We start from the raw sequence: 26,560 nt of genomic DNA, 5'->3' as shown, positions 1-26,560 counted from the left end.
CTCAGAGGTAAGACACTGCACTGAGAGCCATTTCCAACTATACCTTACTTACTTTGAATTTTTATAGGTGTCACCAGCTATATTCTCAATTGTAAGCCTTTATCTCCAAGCAGCCTGATACTAATGCTTACATGTACCTTTTCTTCTTTGGCTGCACGTGGCTGGCTATTGATGGATTAAAGTTAATGATGACTTCAGTATGATAGGATGGTGCCCCATATGCCAATCAAAGAGCAGAAAAGTGTGCTGAATATTCTGTACTCCCAAGCACACTTTCGGCCACTTTTTTAATTCAATCACTCTTCTTGGCAGTAAATTCCACAATGTTGTAGATACCCCCAGGAGATACCTGGACATTTCAGAGGCAAAAGAAGTTGAGGTCACTGTGAGAGTCACTGGGAAAGCATAGCCATCAGCTCCACTTGGCAACTGGTCTTTGTTTAGCCGGCAAATGTTGGTGATCATCTGACATGATGCCACAAGCCACCTGAGACATTGGTTTTCAGGCACATCCAGGAAGCTTGAACTTCTGCCAATAGGTCCTCAGTTGGGTGTATCACCTCTGAGAACTGATCCACTTTATCATCAATAATGCCAGTCAGAGTCAGTAGATGTTGCAGCTCTAGTTGGCTTCCCATAAATCCATGGAGTCACTCTTTGCTCACATGGGGCAATCAGTGCACCATCACATCACACTGGGGTCTTTGCTAACTGCTCCCCATCAATGTTCAGTTTGTGTGCATCTATAAAGATTAGGCATTGTGGACAAGTATTAGAATCTGCTCCTACACAAAGCATGTCAGTGAGGCTACTGTTGCTTCTGCTGGTACAGTGCCTGTTGCTTATCTTGAATATAATCTGAGGTTCAAGGTTAGGCAAATCATGCTAATCTGATATTAGACAGATGGAAAGTGTAGATTAGTTGCACCAAACTCCAAAGTATTAAAAGTAATCTCCATAATATTGGAAAACACTTCCAAGGTAATGAAGGTGCACTTTTACAAGAAAGCATCTTTGAGATCGCAGCTCTTTCAGGGTTCTTACTTATTGTTTGTTCAGCCCCCGTCAAATCCCCATTGTCCTGTTGTCTCACTTTCACCAGTCAGTTCCAGGGTGCCTGAGGAACCTTTGCACCCACTGTGAAAGTAGTTAATTCCAGTTAAAACAACTGTTACTTACCCCTTAAATATTGGAATTGGCAACCCATATTGCCTAGGTTGTGTCTTTTTTTCTGCAAAGCACAGTACAATTAAAAGTAGAAGCAGCAGTGAGTTCAAATCAAACTCGTACCATGCTGGTCATTTGCCTGCTCATTCCAAAACTCACCCACTCTGCTAGGTTGCAAATACCCTAAGGTGTCCAGATTAATCCCAAATCTGTTCTACCAAGAGACCTGAGTTCAAGCTCCACCTGTTCCAAAGGTGTGTAATAACATCTCTGAACAGGTTCTTTAGTGATACAGGTTAAATTTTAAAAATGAATAAATTTCACCTGGAATTGGGACATCAGAGAGTTGATCCTATGGAAGTATGCTTTAAAACAAAGTCATCTGGAAGCTACTTTCATTTAAACTTTGGGAAAATACAACATAGCACATGTTAAAGCTAGTTAACGTAACTTTAAAACAATGTTAAAGGGTTCTTCTACAAACCAAAAGTGACCAATGTTTGGATTATACTCCCACAGCAGGTAATGGAGGCAAAAGCTTTAGAACCATTTCAGAAATAAGTAGAAAGCAACTGGATCAAAGTGCAATTGTTCTAATGGATAAATTAGGTTAAACACCAGTCTTCATCAGAAAATATGTTTTTGTCTCAGCTCCTACAGGAATTGAGGGATTACAATTGACTGCAATGTCCATAGGACTTGGGATGGATGAACAAAAAGCCAGGATTCACATATCTGATTCTAATCCCTGTGGGAAGGTATAAATAGACTTGAAGAGACTCTTTCACCTTGTGGGGCAGTCTTGGACCAGAGGGAACAAATCTTGGAGTAAGGGGTTACCCACTTAAGACGGAAATGAAGAGGAATTTCTTTTCTCAGAGAGCAGTGAAACTCTGGAATTCCTTACTGCAGAAAGATGTCGAGGCTGGTCATTAAGAATATTCAAATGGACAGTTTTTTTTATCAGTGAGGAAATCAAAGGGGATGGGGTAAAGGCAGAAAAGTGGGGTTCAGGGTTATTAGAAATCATTGCATGGCAGAAAAGATTTGATGGGCCAAATGGCATAATTTTGTTCTTCTGTCTTCTAGTCTTGTGGTCTGATATATTAGATATTGAAGAGCAATGGTATACAATAGCTATGGTACTGATCATTTGTCCTGATGTGGTAATGCTCCTCAAGTATAAAGCATTTCTTATACTACAAAACTATGATTTAAAGTCCAAATGTTTACCAAACAATTGCCCTATTCAAGTAATTATCCTTACGATTCCACATTTAATTGACACATTCACATTACAATTCCATCAGGTTACAGCTGAACAACTTTAATAATGCCCAAGGGAGGGCTTTTGGTAATTAATTTCCACAAATTGGCCTCATTAATGCAATAAATTATGCCATTTTCATTCAAATGCCAAGTTAGGAAGATTTACATTGGCATACTTTTTATTATATAATCTATAGCTTCCCGCATTCTGAATGACCAGAATGGAACTACTGCACAAATATTGACACAATGTTCTAAATTCAACTCATTCCACTGTGTTAACTTGATCACTAGGATTATAGATGTAACGATAATCTACAATAATGAAGAGAAATTTACCAAACAGGGAGTAGAATAAGAAGGTCTTTTTTACACGCATTATGCATTTAAAAAAAGGTTAGTGGAGACAGATGCTCCTAGTTGAGAAGTTAATGTCAAAAAGTTATTGCTTTAAAACTGTCACAATAGGCAAATGATAACAAAGTGTGAAGCTGGATGAACACAGCAGGCCAAGCAGCATCTCAGGAGCACAAAAGCTGACGTTTCGGGCCGAGACACTTCTTCAGAGAGGGGGATGGGGAAAGGGAACTGGAATAAATAGGGAGAGACGGGGAGGCGGACCGAAGATGGAGAGAAAAGAAGATAGGTAGAGAGGAGAGTATAAGTGAGGAGGTAGGGAGGGAATAGGTCAGTCCAGGGAAGACGGACAGGTCAAGGAGGCGGGATGAGGGGGTAGGTAGGAAATGAGGTGGGAGGAAGGGATGGGTGAGAGGAAGAACAGGTTAGGGAAGTGGAGACAGGCTGGGCTGGTTTTGTGATGCAGTGGAGGGAGGGGAAGAACTGGGCTGGTTTTGGGATGTAGTGGGGGAAGGGGAGATTTTGAAGCTTGTGAAGTCCACATTGATACCATTGGGCTGCAGGGTTCCCAAGCGGAATATGAGTTGCTGTTCTTGCAACCTTCGGGTGGCATCATTGTGGCACTGCAGGAGGCCCATGATGGACATGTCATCTGAGGAATGGGAGGGGGAGTTAAAATGGTTCGCGACTGGGAGGTGCAGTTGTTTGTTGCAAACCGAGCGGAAGTGTTCTGCAAAGCGGACCCCAAGCCTCCGCTTGGTTTCCCCAATGTAGAGGCAGTCACACCGGGTACAATGGATACAGTATACCACATTGGCAGATGTGCAGGTGAACATCAGCTTAATATGGAAGGTCATCTTGGGGCCTGGGATGGGGGTGAGGGAGGAGGTGTGGGGGCAAGTGTAGCACTTCCTGTGGTTGCAGGGGAAGGTGCCGGGTGTGGTGGGGTTGGAGGGGTGTGTGGAGCGGACAAGGGAGTCGCAGAGAGAGTGGTCTCTCCGGAAGGCGGACTAGGGTGGAGATGGAAAAATGGCTTGGGTGGTGGGGTCGGATTCTAGATGGCGGAAGTGTTGGAGGATGATGCGTTGTATCCGGAGGTTGGTGGAGTGGTATGTGAGAACGAGGGGGATCCTCTGGGGGCGGTTGTGGCGGGGGCGGGGTGTGAGGGATGTGTTGCGGGAAATGCGGGAGACGTGGTCAAGGGTGTTCTCGACCACTGGGAGGAAGGGATGGGTGAGAAGAAGAACAGGTTAGGGAAGCTGAAGCAGGCTGGGCTGGTTTTGGGATGCAATGGGGGAGGGGCATCATCGTCCGACACTTCCGCCATCTACAATCTGACCCCACCACCCAAGCCATTTTTCCATCCCCACCCTCGTCTGCCTTCCGGACAGACCACTCTTCCGCTACTACCTTGTCCGCTCCACACTCCCCTCCAACCCCACCACACCCGGCACCTTCCCCTGCAACCGCAGGAAGTGCGACACTTGCCCCCACACCTCCTCCCTCACCCCCATCCCAGGCCCCAAGATGACCTTCCATATTAAGCTGATGTTCACCTGCACATCTGCCAATGTGGTATACTGTATCCATTGTGCCCGGTGTGACTGCCTCTACATTGGGGAAACCAAGCGGAGGCTTGGGGACCGCTTTGCAGAACACCTCCGCTGGGTTCGCAACAAACAACTGCACCTCCCAGTCACGAACCATTTTAACTCCCCCTCCCATTCCTCAGATGACATGGGCCTCCTGCAGTGCCACAGTGATGCCTCCCGAAGGTTGCAAGAACAGCAACTCATATTCCGCTTGGGAACCCTACAGCCCAATGGTATCCACGTGGACTTCACAAGCTTCAAAATCTCCCCTTACCCCACTACATCCCAAAACCAGCCCAGTTCTTCCCCTCCCCCCACTGCATCCCAAAACCAGCCCAGCATGTCTCTGCCTCCCTAGCCTGTTCTTCCTCTCACCCATCCCTTCCTCCCACCTCCATTTCCTACCTACCCCCTCATCCCGCCTCCTTGACCTGTCCGTCTTCCCTGGACTGACCTATCCCCTCCCTACCTCCTCACCTATACTCTCCTCTCTACCTATCTTCTTTTCTCTCCATCTTCGGTCAGCCTCCCCGTCTCTCCCTATTTATTCCAGTTCCCTCTCCCCATCCTCCTCTCTGATGAAGGGTCTCAGCCCGAAATATCAGCTTTTGTGCTCCTGAGATGCTGCTTGGCCTGCTGTGTTCATCCAGCTTCACACTTTGATATCTTGGATTCTACAGCATCTGCAGTTCCCATTATCACTGATACAATGGGTAAATGTTTTTGATCCCCTGTCAATGGGTTTGCAGGTGCCTTTAAAATTCCTTGGATGGCCTCCCATGGCCTCCAGCCTGCCTTGGTCTCTCCACAATTTTAGAGTGGAACAGTGAGATCTCCAACTGAGGTCCTTAAAAGGCCAATTATTGACCAAGAATAGGCAATTTCCAACACCACCTCCACTTTTTGGGCTGTCAGGGAAAGGTCAGCAATAGGTGGAAAGTCAGGAGAATGACCCTGCTCTGGCTTCAGTGATGGAATGGGCTAGTCACCTCCAATAATAACCTTCTTTCAAAATTGGGGCACTCCCTCTTGGGTCTTCACCCTAGATTGTTCTCTATACCACCCACCATGTTCTTCATTTCTCTCCACCAGTGTGATTTGGACATGCTGCCAGTGTGGGCAAATGCATGGCAGGTGCAGTATCATATGTATATATGTGGGGATTTCCATTTTGAGTGCAAAAACAGGAAGGCAGATTATTATCTGAATGGCTATAAATTGAGAGATGGAAATATACTACAAGACCTGGTGTCCTTGCATGCCTGTCATTGAAGATAAGCATGCAAGTGCAGCAGTTGGTTAAGAAGACAATGTTATGTTGGCCTTCATAGTGAGAGGATTCAAGTACAGGAGCAGGGATGTCTTGCTGCAAATGTACAGGACCTCAGTGAGACCACACCTGGAGTACTGTGTGCAATTTTGGTCTCCTTGTCTGAGGAAAGATGTTCATCCTATAGAGCAAGTACAGCAAAGGTTTACCAGACTGAATCCTGGGATAGCAGGACTGATGCGTATGGAGTGATTGAATGAGATAGAATTATGTTCACCAGAATTCAGAAAAATGAAGGGCAATTACAAAGAAGCCTATAAAATTCTAAAAAGACTAGACAGTGTAATTGCAGAAAGGCTGTTCCTGATGATAGGCGAGTGCGGAACCAGTCCAGTAACAGCTTAAAGATACAGCATAAACCAGTTAGGGTTGAGATGATGAGAAATTTCTTCATCTGAAGAGAGGTGAACCTATGTAATGCATAAGCACAGAAAGCAGTCAAGGCTAAAACTTTATATGATTTCAAGAGGAGTTGGATATAACACCTGGGGCTAAAGAGATCAAAGGGGGAAAACCAGGAACAAGCTATTAAGTTGCATGATAAGCCATGATCATAATGAATGGGTAAGCAGGCTTGGAGGACTAAATAGCCTACTCCTGCTCTGATTTTTCATGTTTTTATGTTAATACCTCACCACCAGGCCTTACCACCCAAACTCAAACCCCAACCCCTACCCTGAGACCCAACACTACTTTGCACTATGGGGTTTGGACTCGAGGGACTGGTTGTGGTTCCAATCCTCTTCACTGCAGCTTGTATCAATTCCTGAGACTACAGGCATGTCAATCATTCAGATTGAGTCGCAGCTCACTGAAAGGGGACTTCCACCCAAATGAGGGGCAAGAGTCCCATTTCCAATCAGTAATGGTCCTTGGGATATTAAATGGTTGCACAGCAACTCTTTTTGGTATCAATTAATTCTTCAATGACTCTTCAGGTGGGGGCCAGGAAACCCTGCCATCTGAAAAAGTCTGGCCTAAAAGAGGGAGGAGAAAATTAGACAGGAACGTCTTATGCATGAAAAGTTTTGTAGAAGTGTATTGCCATGTTTCAGACTGGGGAATAATTTAAGGAAAAATTGGATGAGTTATAGGAAAGGATGACAGAGTTCTAAAGAGAGAGAATAGAGCAGCTGCATTGTGTGATCACACAATTGTTACAGTGTATAACTAGGCCATTTTGGTTTTACTCTGGCAAAGAGCTCACAATAGACATGATGAACTGTATGGCTTCCACAGGTTCTAGATGTTTTAGTACTGGGACCAATGAGCTTAGGTGCATTGAATTTATTTTGGATTAGAAGTTCTAATTTGGGCAAATAAACAAACTATACATAGACTAATTTACATTAACATTAATCATCAGGTCAGAATCTTATAAGCCAGTCACTCCTTTCCAGCACATTGGTTTACACAGTAAATTACTAATGACTTAAATAAGAGCACCAACAGTTGCCAAATTTGGAGGTAACAACTTCATCAAAATTGCAACTATGTTACCGTTAACTCTGAAAGGACATCTTGTTCATGTCAAGCAACTTTTATGGCCCAACAGTTACGCAAAGAAACAATGCCGTAGACTTTTTGATCATTTTGCAGTACCACATTTCAAAACCTACCGAGCAATAGTTTGGGAAAGTTTGATGTTTCAATGTTGTGGTAATAAATAATGGATGTTATTGCAGCCAAGAAGCCCATGCCAGCTGGCATATAGAGATGCAAGTGACGTGTGTCAGTAAACCTAGAACATAAGACAAAAATAAATAACAAATATTAATTTGACAAAATGCCAATACAATACTGGTAAAATAATCAGGTATATCATTATTTTAAAAGTCCTTCACACATTATACTTCTGTTCACATATATTTTTGTAAATGTCTCCCAACCAACTGTTGTAACTACAAGAGAGGAGCAAAAACCAGGAGATTGGGTTTCTGTGAAGTTTCAGTGGCTTTTTGAAGTTCAGTTACAAATGAAGATGTATATTTTGTTATAGCTTTGGCATTGAGGTGTATAATGATGGGAATGGTCCTGATTTTGTTGTCAGCAGAGTAACAAAAAATACTGCGGGTCTTGAAGATCAGAGCAGTGGGAGATCTAGCAATCTCTGTAATGAGGACTTTACCATCATCAGCATGGAAAAGTAGTACAAGGACTGATTAAGCTGAAAGCTAATGGAGTAAATTACTATTCATCTTATGTAATTGATTTCACATTGTTTCTTGGGGGTTCCCTGCGATGTGCCACACTGATGTCATCAAGTTGACAATCACACAAAAAGAATGTTCATCAATGACGAACCAAGAATAAAGGCACTAATATTCAAAAGGCTTTTGACAAAGTTGAGGGAGAAATAAATATTGGAACATACGCAGGAAGCTAAAGTGTGAGCTTTCATATCATGAATAAATAGTTAAAAGATTTTAAAAAATCCAACAACTGATCATAAAGGAGAAATTTAGTAGCATCCCATAATTTTTATTTTAAAGAACCAAGTCAATTGTTCACTAGTAGTATCACCCAGATTATCACAAAAAATCCACCTGCATCTGACTGAGCAAGGTTTGAACTTCTTCTCGAGTTTCTAACAACAATGTGAAATTGGAACAGAGGAAATCCATTGCTTTTGATAATTCTCATCCCAGGGTGGTAGGCTCAGTGGGTAGAGTTTCAAAGTGCTGTCTGTAGCAAAGTTGTGAATGATGTGTCACACCTCCAGGGCTTCTGTGTTGATTGACGTGTGTGCCAAATCCTGAAGTAGCTGTCAGATTCAGAGGGCCAATGGTGACAAATGCTGACAGCTGACCAACAAATAGTGCATACATTCAATACTATTATACTACCGCAAAAATTTGAAAATTCCTTGCTTATTTTCTATCATGGCATGTTTCAATGGTAATACATTTAACTTAATTTAATTAGCATACTGTAAATCTTGAAGACTGTCTTCTAAATTCTGTATAAATGGACAAATAAAAATACTACTTATTCTCTCTGATATCTGCAGTTTCAATTTACTGAAGCTGAAGAGGAGCAATTGTGCTTTCTAACAGACATGAATCTATAATGCAAATAGTCAAAGCATTCTTACTCTCAGAGTCAAACGTGTGTTGCAGTGGAATGTGTAGGCATGATTGTATTGCAAAATAAGGATTGCTGAGGCAGAATCAATTAAACATTATTAGGCACCTAATGTTTCAATATTTAGTAACGTATTCTTTGATCTCTTTCCCACTCTAGCTAATATACCATTCAAGTCAGATTCACTAGTCCTACGAATGGTTAACATAATATGTATCTCTGACATGCTAATTGCAAATCTTCTAGGATATTGGCAATATTACAAAAATGAATAATTATTTAGTATCATTGGAACATATAGAACAGGAATAGGACAAGTGGTCCCTTGAGCCTGCTCCATCACTCAATGAGATCATGGAAATTCTATCAGCTCTATTTTTCTGCTCCTTCTCTAGATATCTCAGTTGCCTTCATACACAAAAATTCTATTGGCCTCATTTTAGAGTATATTCAATGATAAATCATGCACAGCCCTCCATCCAGAGAATTTCTGCTCTTTACTATTTATATTATGTTCTTTTAACTCCCATTTTGGAAACATTTTGGAGAATATTTCGTTGGATTACATATTTTTCCTTGGACCTACACTTATTATCTATATGTAGCGTGATACTTTGAAGATTTCTTTTACTATTTCATGATTTTCCAGCAACCTTGCTGATGATGTGTCAATTAAGCAAAAAATCATCACCCTATGATAACCGGTTATAGATTCATGTATTAGTCGATATGGAAATCATCAATTCAATTAGTGCTAGTTCTTTGAAAGACCTACACAATTAATTCATTTCTCGCTCTTTACCCACCTTTTGGGTTACACTGTTTCTATTCTGCGAATGCTATTCAGAATACTTATAACAATTAAAACCTAAAAATGTTTGCTAATTGATGAGTAGATAATGTGACATTTGAATCAAAACTATTAGTCCCCAATTTCATACATTGAGTGATGTTGCAAACCTATTTGAAGAAATGATTATCTCCAATTAAATAGTGGCAAAGGAATATAATACACATGGTACACTCACTAATATTGTCAGTATAATTTTTAAACTCAGATCAAAGTGTCATGTGGCTTCAGGTGTAGCACTCTATTCATAAGGTTGAAAGTTAAATTTCTATTGAAGGATTTAAGCAATAATCTAGATTGATAACTGAAGGATGGCAACAATAGCATAGATGCAGACCTTCAGATAATACATAAATTTGAGCTCCAATCTGCCAATTAAATGGATGTAAAATTATTTAATTCTTTTTTGAAGGAGGTTGTTTTCTTAGTGTGCTTGACTCTTTTTAGCTCTCAGTCAATTCCTTCAAATAAAATTAAATGGCCATTATATTTCAAAAACAATGCTGAAAAGACTTGTCAGGTGGGTCCAAATTCATTAATGTGATAAATGAGTTAACTATCCATTTTTCTGGTGTTGGCTGTTTCACCAGAACTAGTATTTTATCTCATTGGCCATGAGACCATGCTGTGTACAAATTTGCTGCCCTATTTTCCTACAAAAAGTTCAGTTGCTATCCACAAAAAAAGTGGTTATAAAGAGCTTGGAGGCAATAAAAGTAAGCCTTTACTTATGACATCTGGATTCTAACTCTACAGTACGAACATTTCTTGTTTGTTCAAAACTTAAATTTTTCAAAACCTTGAGGAAATCAGATTGGAGAAGTTGGAGCTGTTTTCCTTGGAGAGGAGAACTCTAAGAGGATACATGTAGTACTTTTCAAAGTCATGAGGGTCTGGACAAGGTAGATAGGTAGAAATTGTTCCCTTTTCTAATTGAGAATGAGAGGGCGCTGATTTGAAGTAATTTTCAAAAGAAGCAAATGCAATGTCTGGAGGTTTGGTGAAAACTGGTTCAGTCAAGGCTTTTAAGAAGTTATCAGATGATGGAAACAACATGAAGGGATACAGGAAAAGGCAGGAGATTGGCACTAGGTCATAACACTCATTAGGAGAGCCTGTACGGTAATAATGAGCTGAATGGGCTCTGTTTGCACTGTAACAATTCAGCGATTCTCTGAAGTGACCTCTTCTGATGTATGCTGCAAGAGTAAGCTTGGGTATTTGATAGATCAAAGTAAAGTTTAGATTATTTTACTGGGAATCATGTTGAAGGCATTCATACTTGGAGACATGAGTTTGCAATTGGTAGATTTTGAGGGCAAATTTTCCCTGTTTTAGCATAGTGGAGGAGTTTGCACAAGAGAAACCTGCAGCCTTCCACCCAGGCAGGATCATCCATGAGAAAGGGTGTTGTTCTCTTTTTGTGAGAGGTCTCAGGGGCTCAGGAGGGTAAGAATCAAGAGCAGTAGTATGACTCCCGACAGCCATTCTGCTACTGGAGATCCAATTCCTCGATCTTGCAAGAAGCAGTGCTGATTGAGGGGCAATGCAAACTCCATAGGATTATTACCTGTTTGCATTAGTTAAACAAGTGGGTAAACCAATTCTGTTTTTATCCTGCCTGAGGTTTATGAAGTTCCAGACTAAAACCTAATTTGCATACGGGGTGGGCAAGGTGTCAAGGCTCTGGTCTGCTACCATCCTGTGCAATTAAGTGCACATCCTGCCTTGTGGCTCAGAGGATTCCCCCTCCCAAAACCCTAGGTAGGAGTATCAACAATTGATTTGTGCACAGTTGTGCCACACTGTCCATTTACTACTAAGGTAAAAGAACTGGGAGAGGGAATTCAAGGATAGCAAATGAACATTTCCACCTGAATGTAAAGTTATATTTGATTTCATGCTGTAATAGAGAAGAGGATGGAGGAAGCTATTTTGAGATAAGATTACGGGCTTCCCTACAAATCAATGATTATTACAGACAGACAGCAGTTTTGCATGCAGTCAGTCAGAAAGGTTGTTTGGCTTCGTCAATGACAACAACCAAATATGGAAAGGAAGTAATCTTTAGTCAAAGAGACACATCTGGCAGAATCATTGGGACCTACTTTACTGCTGGCGATAGTTTTAAGAAACTCTCCAAAACCAATGGTCACTTAAAGTTATGACACAGCAAAACAGAGAAATTGGAATGACTAGAAGCTGCAAACTGAGGCCTGTTTGATAAAAGGACTGTCATTCTTTGGAAGGCGCGATGAGGCTATGTATTGAAGGGGAAAGTCATTTCCTGTATTTTAATGTATAGGTTCGAAATAAAAAGAACATAAGTCACATTTTCGCTTTCTGGGAGGGGAAGGGAAAGTGATAAGATGGCAAATAATTGGGTGAGTTAGTCCTGGGGAGACAGGCACCCTTGGTGATCACTGTAGCAATTAAACATTAGGCAAGAAGTTCCACTGGAATTGTTTTTGATTTGCCAACAGTTCAGACCCTTAGGTAGTCAGTTAATGGCCGCTTAAGGACCTCAACTTACCACTGACCTGATTATCTGTATCCCTGTCTCTGAGCTAGGAGGTTTGGTTGTAAATCACACCTAAACCAGAGATGTGTCACAGAACATCTGTCCAGGTTAATTAAAAATATCTTTCAGCCTTATCAGCAGACATGAATGAAACAGCTACTCTGCAGACTAGGAAACCTGGTCAACCTGACTGGTGGGTTCAAGGGCAAGGACCTCCATTTACTCCATCCTGGGGTTGAGAGGAAAGTGGGGAGGGGGTGGTCACTGATAGTCACTCCCCTCCCCTTGCCTTTAAGCCCCTGGGCTGGCAGCTTCTGATGTTGTGGAACTGCATTGTTGAGGCCTGCGATTCACCAAGAAGCATATCAATCAGCTCAAACAAGTGAACTGCAGCTTGACTCAATGCACTTTCTCAAATAACGAGTCAGTTGCCACTGAACATACCTGCCCTCGCACTTCGGCAATAAATCAAAGATTCCCAGCTGTGGTGTGTGGCAGTAGTGCTTTTAGTTATGAATCCAGTAAATGTTTTAAAATGTGAAATATTTTTTGGATCGTACTTTCAACCAATATCTGAAAGGTCAAATCTTTTTCAATGTTATCAGACTCAAAAATCTAGTGTGCAATAATTTCTTTTAATCATTCCTTGTGATCATTGCTGGCTAGGACAGCAGTTATTGCCCTGGAGAAGGTAGTGGTGAGCTGCCTTCTTGTAGTACAGCTAGTTCTGGAGCTTGAGTCTTCAGTACTATTGCCTGACTGTTACCAGGGCAAGCATGCACTGCCTTCAGCCATTCCTTGCTATCACTTGGAGTGAATCAAATTGCTTGAAGACTGACATTTGTGTTGCTGGGGACCTCCAAAGAAACTCTGGCTGAAGATGGCTGTAAATACTTGCACTGATGTGTAGGTTCCATCTTCATTGGGGATGTGGATATTTATGAAGCCTCCACTGCCTGTTATTTGTTTAATTATCTGCTACCATTCATGACGGGATGAAGCAGGAATGTAGAACTTACAATCTAATTTACCTTTGGTCTAGACAACTTCAAGTAACGCTTCTTGTTAATTTCCAGTTAATCAGCTGCAAAGTCTCTCTTCTTGATTTATGCTATTTTAATATAAAGCGTTCTTAATATTACCGCTGTTCCTATTGCATTCCTCAGTTCCAAACCAACACTGAGCAAAATGCTTTGTGACAATAACCCAAACCTTTAAACAGATGCCGACTGACAACTGATTTTTAGAAGTTGCGACATTCAGAACATCTGAACTTAATAATTAATCATTTGTACCAGTGAGCACAAAGTAACATTCCATTGCATTTCAAATTAAGTAGTGATCATACTGATCTTTTGGCTCACGTGATGATTTGTACTCTTAGGTAAAGCTACCATAGGAATCAAATTTTACGATATTTGTGTTACATTACATTCTAGATTTTATGTGGATTAAAGCAATGAGATGAACAGTGCATTGTGTCAGACAGTAAATTCCAGTATCTGCTTGTACATAGTTAAAACAGAATTCCAAAAGCTACTATCAGCTATGCTGCACTGTTCCACAAGATAACTGTCACGGTGTACATCAGTAGACAGAATGCAAAAATAAATGTAACAGCATGAACTTTGGGAAATTTCCTACTAGTTTGCCGCAAAACAGGCCAGAAAATGTTAAGGATTGTTGTATTCAGCAACAAGTAGATTTTAAAATTGTGATAAGTGACAATTACAGAAGGACCACCTCTCTGGCTGTGAAAATATAATTTTATACATGTGTAGTATCATTACATCACAAGTTAATTTTGGTTTGAAATTTAAGACTGCTTTTTCTATGTTTATTATATCCCTCTCTCCTAATTCTACTCTTTTGAAATATCTAGCCCACTTTATTAACATGAGTTATGTTTAATTCATTCTTCCTGCTGAGAACTTTATATGACTCAGTGAGGATTATTTGATCTGTATGGTTGAAGAAGGTTGCTGTTTCCTGACCATTTCTCAAAGATCAAAGATGCCCTAAGAAGGTGCTACATTGAATCTGACACCAGATTGGAGTAGTCCTGTTCTAAACCCAGAGACTATGTGGGAAACTGTCAATAAAATGAATGGTGAACAGTATTCCTTCACCATTGAGAGAAAACTTTGGCCATATATATCATTCTAACTATTCTCGTACCTCAATGATCAGTCACATGACATAACTGCCAATAGTAAATATTTTCGGACCAACTCTGGATAGCAATGAAAGAGCAAAAAGTGAAGATGTAATACATAAAATAATAGGATGTCGCAAACTAAAGCACAAATTTAGTGCTCAGTTTACACACAAAAACCTCCCTGTTTTAATTCTTGCAGTCTGAAATCATATTGAATCCTGCATTTGCTACTTCTGAAGATCAAACAACTAAAATTGATACTGAGAGGCCAAAAGAAGCAATTTATAATGGTGCATGTGCAGTATTTATTTGCAGCAATACAATTTCAAGTACTGTATATGTGGCTCTAAACTCACTGATCAGAGTTTATTCCTCAATCTGCCCATAACAATGTCTAACTGCATCTGCTCAACAAGATACTCCCAAACACTTTTTTAAACACACCATTGATAGCAAAGAGTTGACTGTACTGTTAGCTTTTTATTAGCATTAGAATGTAATGTTACCCTGACCAACAGGGAATGGAGTGGTAGCATGAACAAGTTCAGCATTGTCAGTTCACTCTGTTTTAAAGCAAGTACTGTTGTCTTTTTGTCCATGACAAGTACACCAAAACCTGAGTATCTGTAAAGGTCAATACTGACATTTTCTCTTGTACACGCTTAAATCAGAGCGTTCTAGCAATGCTCAACCATAAAATTATTGTTTGTTTTCGCGTGCATAATCAATACGTCATAAGTATTGAGATGTAGTAGTAATATTTTCTGGACACCGGTCAAGACCTTTTATTTGGTTATTTCATTCACCGCTATCTTGTTGTGATCCATGAATGTAATCTGATAGCAGAAATCTTTCACAGCTTCCAATAACAAACGTTACTGTTTCTCCCCATTTTGGATTGACTTAGTCCTCACTATTCCATAATCTTTAATAGCCTTAAATAAGTAACTAATATTACAAGCAAAGATAATTGTTTAATAAACAATTATACAGTACAAATCATATTTGGTTGATCCTATTCAATCTTATTTTCCCTAGGTTTTCCTTTTCAAAGCGACGGGAAGGATTTGAAACTTTATTTAAAAAACGATCAAGTTGTAAGTTGGGAAGAATTCAGAATTTAAACATTGAAGAACACTGTGGTGTAAAAGTGAGGGAAGCATTTTACATGCTATTTATTTGTTCATTGAAAGGAACACTACAGCGGTTATGCCTGAGTCTATGGGGAGAGCACACACTTCAGGTATGTCCCAGAGTTTGTATCATTGAAATCCCGACTCTTGTCTTCCCGCTGTGGGTTAACACAGACTGACATTTCCCTCCCTCTGACACTGAAGTAAATATTGCGAGAGGACAACTGGTGCAAGCAATGAAGCGCAAACCCCGCGCCGAGCTCGATCAGTAAAAATAGCCCTAGACGATGTGGAAAACACATGCGGCCACTTACTTACCCATCTGAAACGATCCCCTCTGCTATTTCACACACCAGGACAAACAGGAGGATAAACGTGAGGATCCATCGCAAATTATGTCCGGGAAAATGCAGCCACGTGCTGTGATGAATGTGGACTTTGGAACTCTGACTTCCCCAACCTCGAATCCAAAACAACGACAGATTTTATGCAGTTTTGCTTTTCTACATTATGACAGTACCGTAAATATGTAAACATAATTCAACCGAAACGCTGTGGTCTCCCTATTCCGAGAGCTTACCTATGAATAATATGGGGAAGGTGATGAAAAGCAGCAACACATGGGGGACAACATTCAAGGCGTCCACGAAACAGCCGTTGTTGAGCACTCCGTTGTCCACATTGTAGGCAGCCGTGTCGTTGTCATTGCCGCAAAAAGACAAGGACATGGTCGAACTGGGGCTCTGGTCAAATCGAAGAGGGGCAAAGCTTTAGCACATTTTCAGAGAAGTAATGCCAAAACGATCCAAAGTCGAAAAGAAAGGAAAGCGCGAGAACGCCGTGCTGTCAATGAGCTGACAGCGTTCCCGACTCCTGACTGTCCAGATCCATTTCTCCCATTACATCAGGACTTCTCGCTGATGAAACGAGAATAGGATCCAACTTCAGCGACTGCAGCAGCGGCTAACTTCTGCAACCCTAAGCAAATCTGCAACTGCTCAGAGTTGGGCACAGGCACACAGATAAAACAGCGCTATCTAGAAAGACATTTAATCACAGCGTGTGAAGTTTCAAGCGTTTAATGACTTGAATTGGAAGTTGAAGCCGAATACATAGACTTTCATACCCAAAGACAAGTATTTCGTAAAATTCCTTTTGAACACGAGCTGTAGTAGGCAATTACTAAAGACTGACTAACAACTTGGGTTATTTCCTTTTCTCTGAAGAAAGGTCACGTGTTTTACAAGGGTGTTACCATCACTGAATAATTGTGGGCAGTTTTGTCACCACGGAAAGTGAGGGGGAATTCATGCTGAAAAATTGTCACAATATAGCTACACAATACAGTTCAAGAACAGCGAATGAACATTCGATCTAAACAAAACCTTGTCAGGGATCTGTTCCACCTACTTGTTTTCTGGATCTCCATAAGAAAGCTTGCATAATATAGTGCCTTTAACCCATGAAACACTGTTTAATGCCTCACGATGTTTCAACGAGATTGGCATTAATGTAATTTTCAAAAACCAAATAAGAAATATTTAATAACGCTGCTAAGGTATAGGGATTTGTTTACTGTAGGATTTTGAGTACAAAGTTAAAAAGCTGGCAATCCAATTTAGCACTGAGGGTGTGCTGCACTGTTGGAGATAACCCCTGTCATAGGGGACTTTTAATTGAAGTCCAACTGCTAGCTGGAGTTGACATTCCTGAAGAATTGGTGGACCAGGGCACAGTTCTAATATTTAAAAGACACTTAGACAAGGTGTTGTTCTCCAATTTTGCATTCCGAGTTACAGTTTATCTTCCGCCTGGGCACACTACAGGTGGGAGGACTCAACCTTGACTTCTCCAATTTCAAATAACCTTACCACTCATTCCAGGCCTCCCCTTCCAGCCCCACCTCCTCCCTTCCAGTTCACTTTCTAATCTTTCCTTCCAGCCACCAACCAATTCATCCCAGCCATCGGCCAACCAGGTCATATCTATTACCAGTGTCCACCTATCACCACCATTCCATCTCCACCATTTGCCCCACATTTATCTGCAGCTCCCCCACACTCATATCGAGTCCTGAAGAAGGGTAATACCGGAAACGTTGACTTCTCTCCTCCAGATGCTGCCTGGCTTGCTTGGACTAGTTCAGTTTGAAATTATGTTCAGTGTAGACTGGTGGGACGAAAAGGTCTATTTCCATGCTATATGACTGCATTAAAGATTCCAAGATGCTATTCAGAAGAGGAGTAGAAGAGTTGTTCCTGGTGTGCTGATTAATACAAACGTCACATAAAGAACCAATTGTCTGGTCGTTATCACATTGTTTACAGATATCTTTCATGCTCTTTGCAAATTGGCTATTGCAATTCCTACATTGCAGCAATGACTACACGTCAAGTAGTTACTTGGCCATAAAGTGCTTTAAATGTTCGCTGGTCATGATGGGTATGTGCATTTCTTTATTTTGTTTCTGGCTAGTATTTAATGACTATCCCTAATTGCCCTTGACAAAGTGGTGGTCAGTTGTGTCCTTGAACCATTGAAGTCCTTGGACTGTTGGTACTCCCATGATGCTATTAAAAAGGGACTTCCAAGAATCTGACCTCGAGGCAATGAAACATGACAATATAGTTCCAAATCAAGTTGGTGTTAGCTAAAACAGGACCAAACCAGCCAAAGAGATAGCCTTTAATGTGAATTGTAAAAAATGAATGAGCATGAACCAGAGTTGGAGAAACAGAATTCTCAGTGATTTCCAGACCTGGAGGAGACTCCAGGATCGGGAGGGGTGAGAGTAAGAAAATTAAGGTCAAGGCATTCATGGGTCAGGGATCAGTATGGTGAAATGCGAACAGCACAGTGAATGTAAGATTCTTAAAATGAGTTAAAATATGGTAAAGCAGAGCTTTGAGTAGGTTTAATTTTCAGGATGATGTAAATGAAAGGTAGTCAGAACATTGGAATAACTGAATTTGAAAATAATGCAGAGTTTCAGCAGTTGATGAACTGAATGAGGGGCAGAAATAGGTAGTATTTTACAGAAGTTAAGGTGGAAGGGCTTGGTAAAGGGGAGGACACAAAAGTTCAGTTCAAGGTGAAATATAATTGAAGGTGATGCGTAGCCTGTGTTTCCAGACAATTGGTCAGTATGTAGATAGGATAAGTGGCAGTTTCAAAAAGCCAACCATTTTGCTTTTCCCAATTAAGGTGAACTGGAGGCAATTTTATCTTATCTGGGTCTTGATGTCGGAGAGACTGACGTCTCAAAGCATTGGAGGGGTTAAGAAGGAGATGGCAATGTAGAACAGGGCATGTACATGGGACTCATTGCATGTCATTGAGTGATGTTGCCAAGCGGCAATATGCAAATGAGAAATAGGAAAGATATCTATAGTCGATGCTTGAAGTCTCCAAAGGCATTGATAGGTGGAAGCAGAAACAGTCTAATTGCCACTGATACTTGTTCAGTTGTCCATTCCAATAGCTTAACATAATCAATAACTTTTAAATTAAATATGTCTCCCTTTTTTTAGAATCTTTTTGTTCTTAACTACCCAAGCTCTGGCCATTGATATTAAGACCAACCACCACAATGAAAAATTTGCTTCAATCAGTTTTGTTAATTCATTTCATAATCCTGAAAATGCCATCGCATCACTTGTGTATTACATTATCACTACGTTTTGGGCATGTTTATTTTGTTTGTGTTTTCACTACAAATTAACAATTAATGGCCCATGAAATGTTGCATTTTTTGTTCAAGATAATCAGATAGTTACATCTTTCTCCTCTTTTCATTAAATTGAGAAAGACAACTAAAGGATGATTGAATTGCAAAATATTGCTAAGATTGAACACAATGGAAAACAATGCAATAAGTCAGCAACTTGTGATTAGTTGTCAAGCTTAGATTTTTAAAGTCTGCACATTACAGAAGACAGAATAAATTGCAGAGTATAATGTTTAATAATTGTCAATATCAGACCTCTTCAAAACATTCCAAATGCCACTTTATGTCATATTGAATAGAAGATTTTCACCAATTTCATGTGAACATTTTGTTGTTTTTGTTAGCAGGCAACTATTTTGTTCTAATTCTCACTAATTCAAGATCATTGCCCAAGGGTGTAAATTATCTGGAATCATTGAGTTCATTTTAACATTTTGTACAGCTTCAGCTAATAGAGATAAGGTAAAGTCTCAAATTTATTTACGAGCAGCTGGATTTTCATTAATTAGAAGCTACTATTGAAATTAAAATGAGACAGAACCCAAAGGAGGGTGCAAAGACTGGGAGTTAAATACATTCTCCTGAGACGAGTAAGCTGTTGAAGTCTAATTTGTTGTCTCACATATAAAATTGTTGATACATTTCAATTATTGACCGTGTCTAAAAGAATGTTGATACAATCTAAAATCAAAAATACATCAGCAGGATGACAATAGTATTAATAGGCATGATTACTCTAACGTCCTTCATGGAAATTAAGTCCCATCACCATACACTGAAGGCAACCTCTATGATATTATGTGATATTACCACTATGCTAAACTGTACAGATTCAGAACACATCTAGGAACTGGAATCTTGCATCCGTGAACAAGTGTAGCCATCAGCAGCAGCAGAGCTGTATTCAGCTATAAAGATAGCCTCATCACTTGGCATTGCCCCCCCTCTATCATTAGAGTCAAGTCATGGGATCAACTCTGGTTCAACAAAGAGTGCTGGAGACCGTGCCAGGAGCAGCACAAAGCATATCTAAAAATTCTCAAAATGAGGTGCCAACCTAGAGAAGTTACAGCATCAGACATGACAAGCAGCATGAATGGTGCCGGACAATGAAACAACTAGTTAAAAAACTAGATCTACAAACTTCTCCATCTGCAAGGATGGCAGAGTCCAGCACATTAGTGCAATAATCTCAGCCAGAAATACTGGGTGGATGATTCGTCTTGCAACTTGGTCGCCTCCTCAGTTGCCCATCATCTTCAGCCAATTTGATTCACTCCACAAGCAATAGGTGAAGGCTTGGTGCAGCAATAGCTTTGGGTCACGGTAGTAATATTAATGATTTGCTTCAGATTAGGCGGACCTCTAGCAAAGCCATTGAGGTAGTAACGAAACTGGCATTTACCCAAATGAGAAAATTTCCCCAGTTCATAAAAAGCAGAACAAATCTAACTCAGTCAATTTCTACCCTTTTAATCTCCTTTCAATCATAATGTGATGGAAAGTGTCATTAGCAATGTTATGACGCAGGATTTATGAAGCAATAACTAAATGGCTAATGCTTAGTTTGTATATTGCTATGGCCACATAGCTCCAAACCCATCTACAACCTTGGTACAAATGTGAGTAAAAGTGAAGAACTCGAGAAGTGAGGTAAAAGTGACTGGTCTTGACATTGAGGTAGCACTTGACTAAGTACGATATTAAGGAGTCTGAGCAAAACTGAAGTCAATGGGAATCAGGTGAAAACCTTTCCATTGGTTGAAGTCATACTTAGAACAAAGAAAGACAGTTGTGGTTGTTGGATATCAATCACCTCAGTCCCAGGGCATCACTCAGGATAGTGTCCTCTGCCCAATATCTTTGGCTGCTTAACAATGAACGTCAAGCTATATTAAAGTCAGTTATACAGATTATTGCTAATAATTGTACAGTTTATCACCACTCATGACTCCTCGGATTCTAAAGTGATCCTTATTCATGTGCAGCAAATCCTACATAACATTCAGTCATGGGCTTATAAGTGGCAAGTAATATTCCTAGCGCACAAAAGTCAGGTAATGACCATCTCCAAAAAGCGAGAATCAACCATCTTCCTTGACATTTAACAACATTACCAGCCCTGAAATCCTCACCATCAATACCCTGGGATTACCACTCACAGAACTGTATTTCATCAAGCCATATAAATAACTGTGGCTTCAAGAACACGTCAAAATTATGTGGCCAGTAACACAACCAGCTCCCGAAAGCCTGCCTACCATTACAAGGCAAAAGTCAAGAAAGTGATGGAATAATCTCCGCTTTCCTACTTAAGAGTACCTCTAAGAATTTGCCTGAAGCTTAACACATTTAAGGGCACAATAACCCATTTGATCAGTAACTCTTCTACCATAGCAAAAAAAATCTGTGTGCTTCCACTAATGATGTATGGTGGTAGCGATGAGAAACATGCACAAGATGCATTGCAGCAACTCTACAAGGCTCTTTCAACAGTACTTTTCAAATCTGGAATTTCTATCACCAAGGAGAACAAGAAAGCAAATACATGGGAACATCATCACCTGTTTCCCTTCTGAAACATACGTCATTCTAATTGAAACTCTGTATCCACAGTGCTGGGCCAACATCCCAAACTCCCTTCATAACAACACTATGGGTATCTACACTGGTTAATCTGAATTAATTCAAGAAGAGAGCTCACCACTATAATGTTCACATACCCAAAAAAAGAAATAATAGTAAAAACAATTTCTACTTCTTTCTACATGTGATGCATACATTTAGTACATCAATATGTACTATGCAATACTATTTTCAAGCAATGTAAAATTAACTTGTATTCTTTAAGTTGCTGGATTAATGCAAAAATTCAATAATAATTAGGAAGTTAATTTACAGCACCATTAAATTCTCCCAGCCATGTGACTCCTGGTCTATATCTTGTATCTATAGCTGCAAAGTTAATAACTGACTATTTACCAGTAGGTTTATTTGTATAATAGATATAAATGTTTGCAACAGCTGATGGAAAACTAGCTAACATCAAAACAGAAGTGAACGCAAAGACCTAGAGCAAAAATATGTATTTAAGGTGATAAGGGAAAAAACCAAAATAGCTAGGAACAATGGCTTCGAATATTATTGCAAATTCATTTCTGTATCTTAGCAGTTTGCTTTCTAGTCTCTACAGGAAATAACTACTTTATTCTGGTTACTGATTCAAAACATTTATTTGTAATGTAAATCTATTTTATTTTAAATTCAATCATGGTCTGTTGATGTTGCTGACTTGGTCAATATTTAGAGGTTATTTCTGGTTGTTCTTGAGCAGATATTGGTGAGCTATCTACCTGAACTATTTCATTCCATTTGGTACATCCACAATAGCATTAGGCAGGGAGGTCCAGGATTCTGATCCATTAAATCAGGAGGAAAGGCAATATATTTGCAAGTCAGAATTGTGACCAGCTTGGATGCGAACTTACTGGCGGAGCAGTAACTTTTTTTTTACATGAGAATCTAATCTTCCTACCAATAGACGGTAGTTTGTATTTTTCATTTCTAACATCACTCTTTGGATATATGTGCTCCACAATGTTGATTGGAAACCATCGTCCTTATATTGGTGTTCATTAGATTGATAATAATAACTTAGTAGTAATCAATAGGATGTATAAACATTTGGTTTGATGAATTGTTATGGCTTGTAGGTTGGGGACAGTAATGTTATGCTTTACTAAATTTATTAAAACAAATTATTCTGTATTTCTTGCCTCTTTATATTGACTGAATGGGAAACATTTTGCCAACTGAAATTCATGAGCTAATTGTAACTATAATGTGACCCATTTCTGTGAATGCTATTGAAAACTATAACCTGAAATTCTATAATATTGACAAATATTGCCTTTTTCAACAAGTGGTAATGACACTCAAAACAACTACCCAATAGATTCAAATACCCTAAAATTAATTGGGATTTGACAGTTGTATTGTTCCAGTTTTCAGTAAATGCCTAACAGATACGTAGCTACCTCATAAAAATTCAACGTGCTTTGGGGTCAACCATAGATTCTGGATTTAAGCTACTTGGCTGATAGAATGATTGTTCATTATGGAGTTATCCTTCTTTCTCAAATTGGAAAGGAAAACCTGCAAGGGGATCTTAAGTATTGATTTTCAAGGCAGTGAATTACACTGTTGCAATTATGCAACATTATGTTACATGTTGGCAGTGCCCACACCCCATGAACGAATAAACTAAAACAGCTGAATACATCCGTCTAAACCACCAACGGCCGGGATAACGCACCCTCCCATCGGCCATGGTAACAAATATTAGCTGACTGCTGATGTAGCTGGTTTTGCTGGGAGCATGTGAGGTCTCACCATCCTTTCAAGGGCTCGTTGTTTTACGTAAAATGCCTGCCAAGATTTGGGCTGCTTAGCCAGACATTAACGTGAAGTATACTACAAGAATCTTTTTTTTCAAAAATCGTTAGGAATTGTTTACAGCCACATCGCATTACACATCTGAAGTCGTGATTCTAAGCATTGCACTAGCAGAAGTAGAGGGGATTAGTTTGTACTTTGTTCCTGGTAGGGGACTCCTTGTCATGTGATATAATCGAGACCAAACACAGCTCGAAGCAAAATCAAGACCCCAGTTGTGTAACAAAGCAAAATTCCTGGCAGCGAGCCACCTAGCGTATACAAATTCATGGTGCTGGATGTATACATTATACTGATGTTGGGAGTAACCCCCGTATCTAATCTACACCAAATTGGCTGTCGCACTATATTCTTATGAGCATAAAGTTGAGGATGTGATCAAATATGTCGTAAAATCTACCTAAATATAACCGGGTGTTACAAAGAATACAACCTAAAGAAATAAGTACTTCCGATAGTGTTCATATCCAGTGTCTTTCTTTTACTGGAAGAATGTGAATTTGGAAGTACATCGATATGTCATATTGACAGAATGAAGTAAAAACAATAACGATAGAAGATGAAAACAAAAATGACCCCGAGCTCTAGAGAAATGAAATACTGCAGTGCACTTGCCCAACGCAATTAGTAGTGCTCGTTTCAAACTCTAAGGGGGTTCGTAGTCGTTGGAGTCAGTATTTCCTTGAAAAGGGGTAACTTCATCCCATTACCTGACCTTCCCTCAGCCGCAGATGCAGCATTGCCGTCCCTCCTCTTCCCCTTCACTCATTGGCTCAACTACTCCGGCGGCGTCTGCACAGCAAACGTCATTTTGAGAAAAATACCCCACTTTGAGCTGACACCTCTTCAGCGTTTCAGTTCGGGTCCCGCTTCTATTGCGGTGCAAGTGATCACTTCAAACGTGTAGGCTAAAACAAAGACAAAACCCCGAACGTTCACCTTTAAAGGGAGCTGAGTCCATACTGACGGATACAGTGCCTGCAGCAGCTGCTCCGGACCCTGGATTTCGGAACCCTGATCTGGTTACTCTGACAAGCTTCTAAACCCCACAGCAGGCAGCACTTACTGAAGGGAGATACAATGCGGGTTCCCATGGTGCGATAATCACGACATTTAAATGTGCTTTAAGCTTACCTCTTTATACCTGGTTATCATTTTTTAGCTCCGAATTTAAGCTGTGAATAGTGTGCCATTGAGAATTACAGAGGTTCACGCACATTCGGCACAGCAGGTCGTGAAAATTGAAACAGGTCAGGACCGCGTGGCGGTCAAACCTATCACCGGAATCTCTCCTGCTTTGTTATGCTTCAAACTCCATCTTTTTCTCCAGAAGTAGGTCGACACTGTCATTGCTTCATCCCGATGCTATTTTCCGCGCCTCATGTTCTGTCGCCGTCGCTCTACTTGGCTGAGTGCAGGTTGATTACTGGAGTGCCGTTGCTACAGTGGGTCACACAAACACCCGGAAAGAAAAGGCTGGTGGGGGAGGGACACACACACACAGCTCAGTAATAAGGGGGAAGCTGCATTTAGGGTTCAGCGGGAGCTGCTTGAAGTGAGAGCAGCGCGGGATGTACTGTAAATAAGGCAGCAGAGCGCTCTCCGTGGTACCTGGAGTCATTTGCTAAAAGCTCTCGGCGCGGTAAAGGCGGAAAGCCGACTGTGCAATCTGATGTCATATTTGTTTGTCGAATGTGTATTTCTTTCGCTTCAGTGCAGGTGAAAAGCCAACATCGTGCCAATCAAGAGTTGGATAACATCTCGAAATCTAGTCTCACATCGACTCCACCGGACAGATACAATGACAGCATTCGCAACCTGAGTCAGGCAGTGACGGTTCGAGAGACTCATCATCCAAACCTACCGCTATCCTCTGGGTCAATTATTTGGAACATTTTCCAACTTCATAATCAGAGAATCATTTGTAAGGCGTTAGATACAACGTCTTAATGGGTGCAAGCCTTTTTCCATTTTCTTGAAGCATTTTATTCTTCATGATTTCAACAGCCAACGAAATGAGACCAGAGTTGAAAATGTAGAAATACATTAGATGTACAATTACTATAAAGAGTTTACCTTACAGAACAAAGATCAATTCAACCTCACACTGAAAGTGGTCCCTGTCAAATGCTTCAAAAGAATTTTTGTTTGCGATCCTAAGGTTCAAGCACCCCAGTCATTCATTGGTCGTTGGCACAACATATTTCCGTGGCTACGTCATTACTTACTTCCCACCTGATATCTGCGCTGCTTTCCCTCTGTTTTCCAGTATACCCCCCCCCCCACCTGTCCCCATTATATGGTGAGAATATGTTGGGAATATTGTAAGGATCACATAGGAGGCCTCAATGGAATGTGTAAATGGAGTTGGAGCTCCTGTGAACATTCAAAGATTGAGATCCTTTAAAGGGTAGATTTGAAGCCAAAGGGGATCTGGTGAGCTGAGGGACAGAGAAAATGAGGAAGCATTGACTAGTATAATTGGTTAGAAATGGGTATACATTTGAACTGTTAAAGCCAGAGAGATGGAGACATGATGCAGGTTGAACCATCTGAGTATGGTTATAACAAAGTGTGGAGCTGGATGAACACAGCAGGCCAAGCAGCATCTCAGGAGCACAAAAGCTGATGTTTCAGGCCTCGACCCTTCATCAGAGAGCTCTCTGAAGTGGTCCTGAGATGCTGCTTGGCCTGCTGTGTTCATCCAGCTCCACACTTTGTTATATTGGATTCTCCAGCATCTGCAGTTCCCATTATCACTGAGTATGGTTATAGCTTAGAATATGATCGATGCGATGATGGTTTCTAGCCTGGGAGTGTGAAGAAGAGGGCAGGACTACAGAGATGTCAGAGGGAATTTAATTAAGTGTGCTCCCCTATATATTGACAAGGTCTTAGGTTAGACCTCTAATTCTGC

General features: G+C 40.5%; 1 protein-coding gene across 7 annotated transcripts in view; it reads right to left on the bottom strand.

Moving 5' to 3' along the window:
* abcc8 (ATP-binding cassette, sub-family C (CFTR/MRP), member 8) overlaps window positions 1-25,266 on the bottom strand; it is a 205,107-nt gene extending 179,841 nt beyond the window's left edge. For 5 of the 7 annotated variants that reach the window (XM_048545427.2, XM_048545429.2, XM_048545423.2 and 2 more), the window contains exons 1-3: window positions 16,042-16,204; window positions 15,780-15,921; window positions 7,335-7,456 (exon numbers count right to left, since the gene is read on the bottom strand). In XM_048545427.2, coding sequence (XP_048401384.1) covers window positions 7,335-7,456; window positions 15,780-15,921; window positions 16,042-16,189 — 412 coding nt within the window. In that variant the 5' untranslated portion in view covers window positions 16,190-16,204. Of the gene's footprint in view, window positions 1-7,334; window positions 7,457-15,779; window positions 15,922-16,041; window positions 16,205-16,587; window positions 16,640-24,777 lie in introns of those variants that run through there. The other 2 variants (XM_048545426.2, XM_048545428.2) reach the window with 2 other exon arrangements.
* Window positions 25,267-26,560: the final 1,294 nt, after the last annotated feature.

The sequence above is a fragment of the Stegostoma tigrinum genome, chromosome 17 (assembly GCF_030684315.1).
Source record: "Stegostoma tigrinum isolate sSteTig4 chromosome 17, sSteTig4.hap1, whole genome shotgun sequence".
Classification (NCBI taxonomy): Eukaryota; Metazoa; Chordata; class Chondrichthyes; order Orectolobiformes; family Stegostomatidae; genus Stegostoma; species Stegostoma tigrinum.
This window is presented reverse-complemented; position numbering and strand designations above follow the sequence as displayed.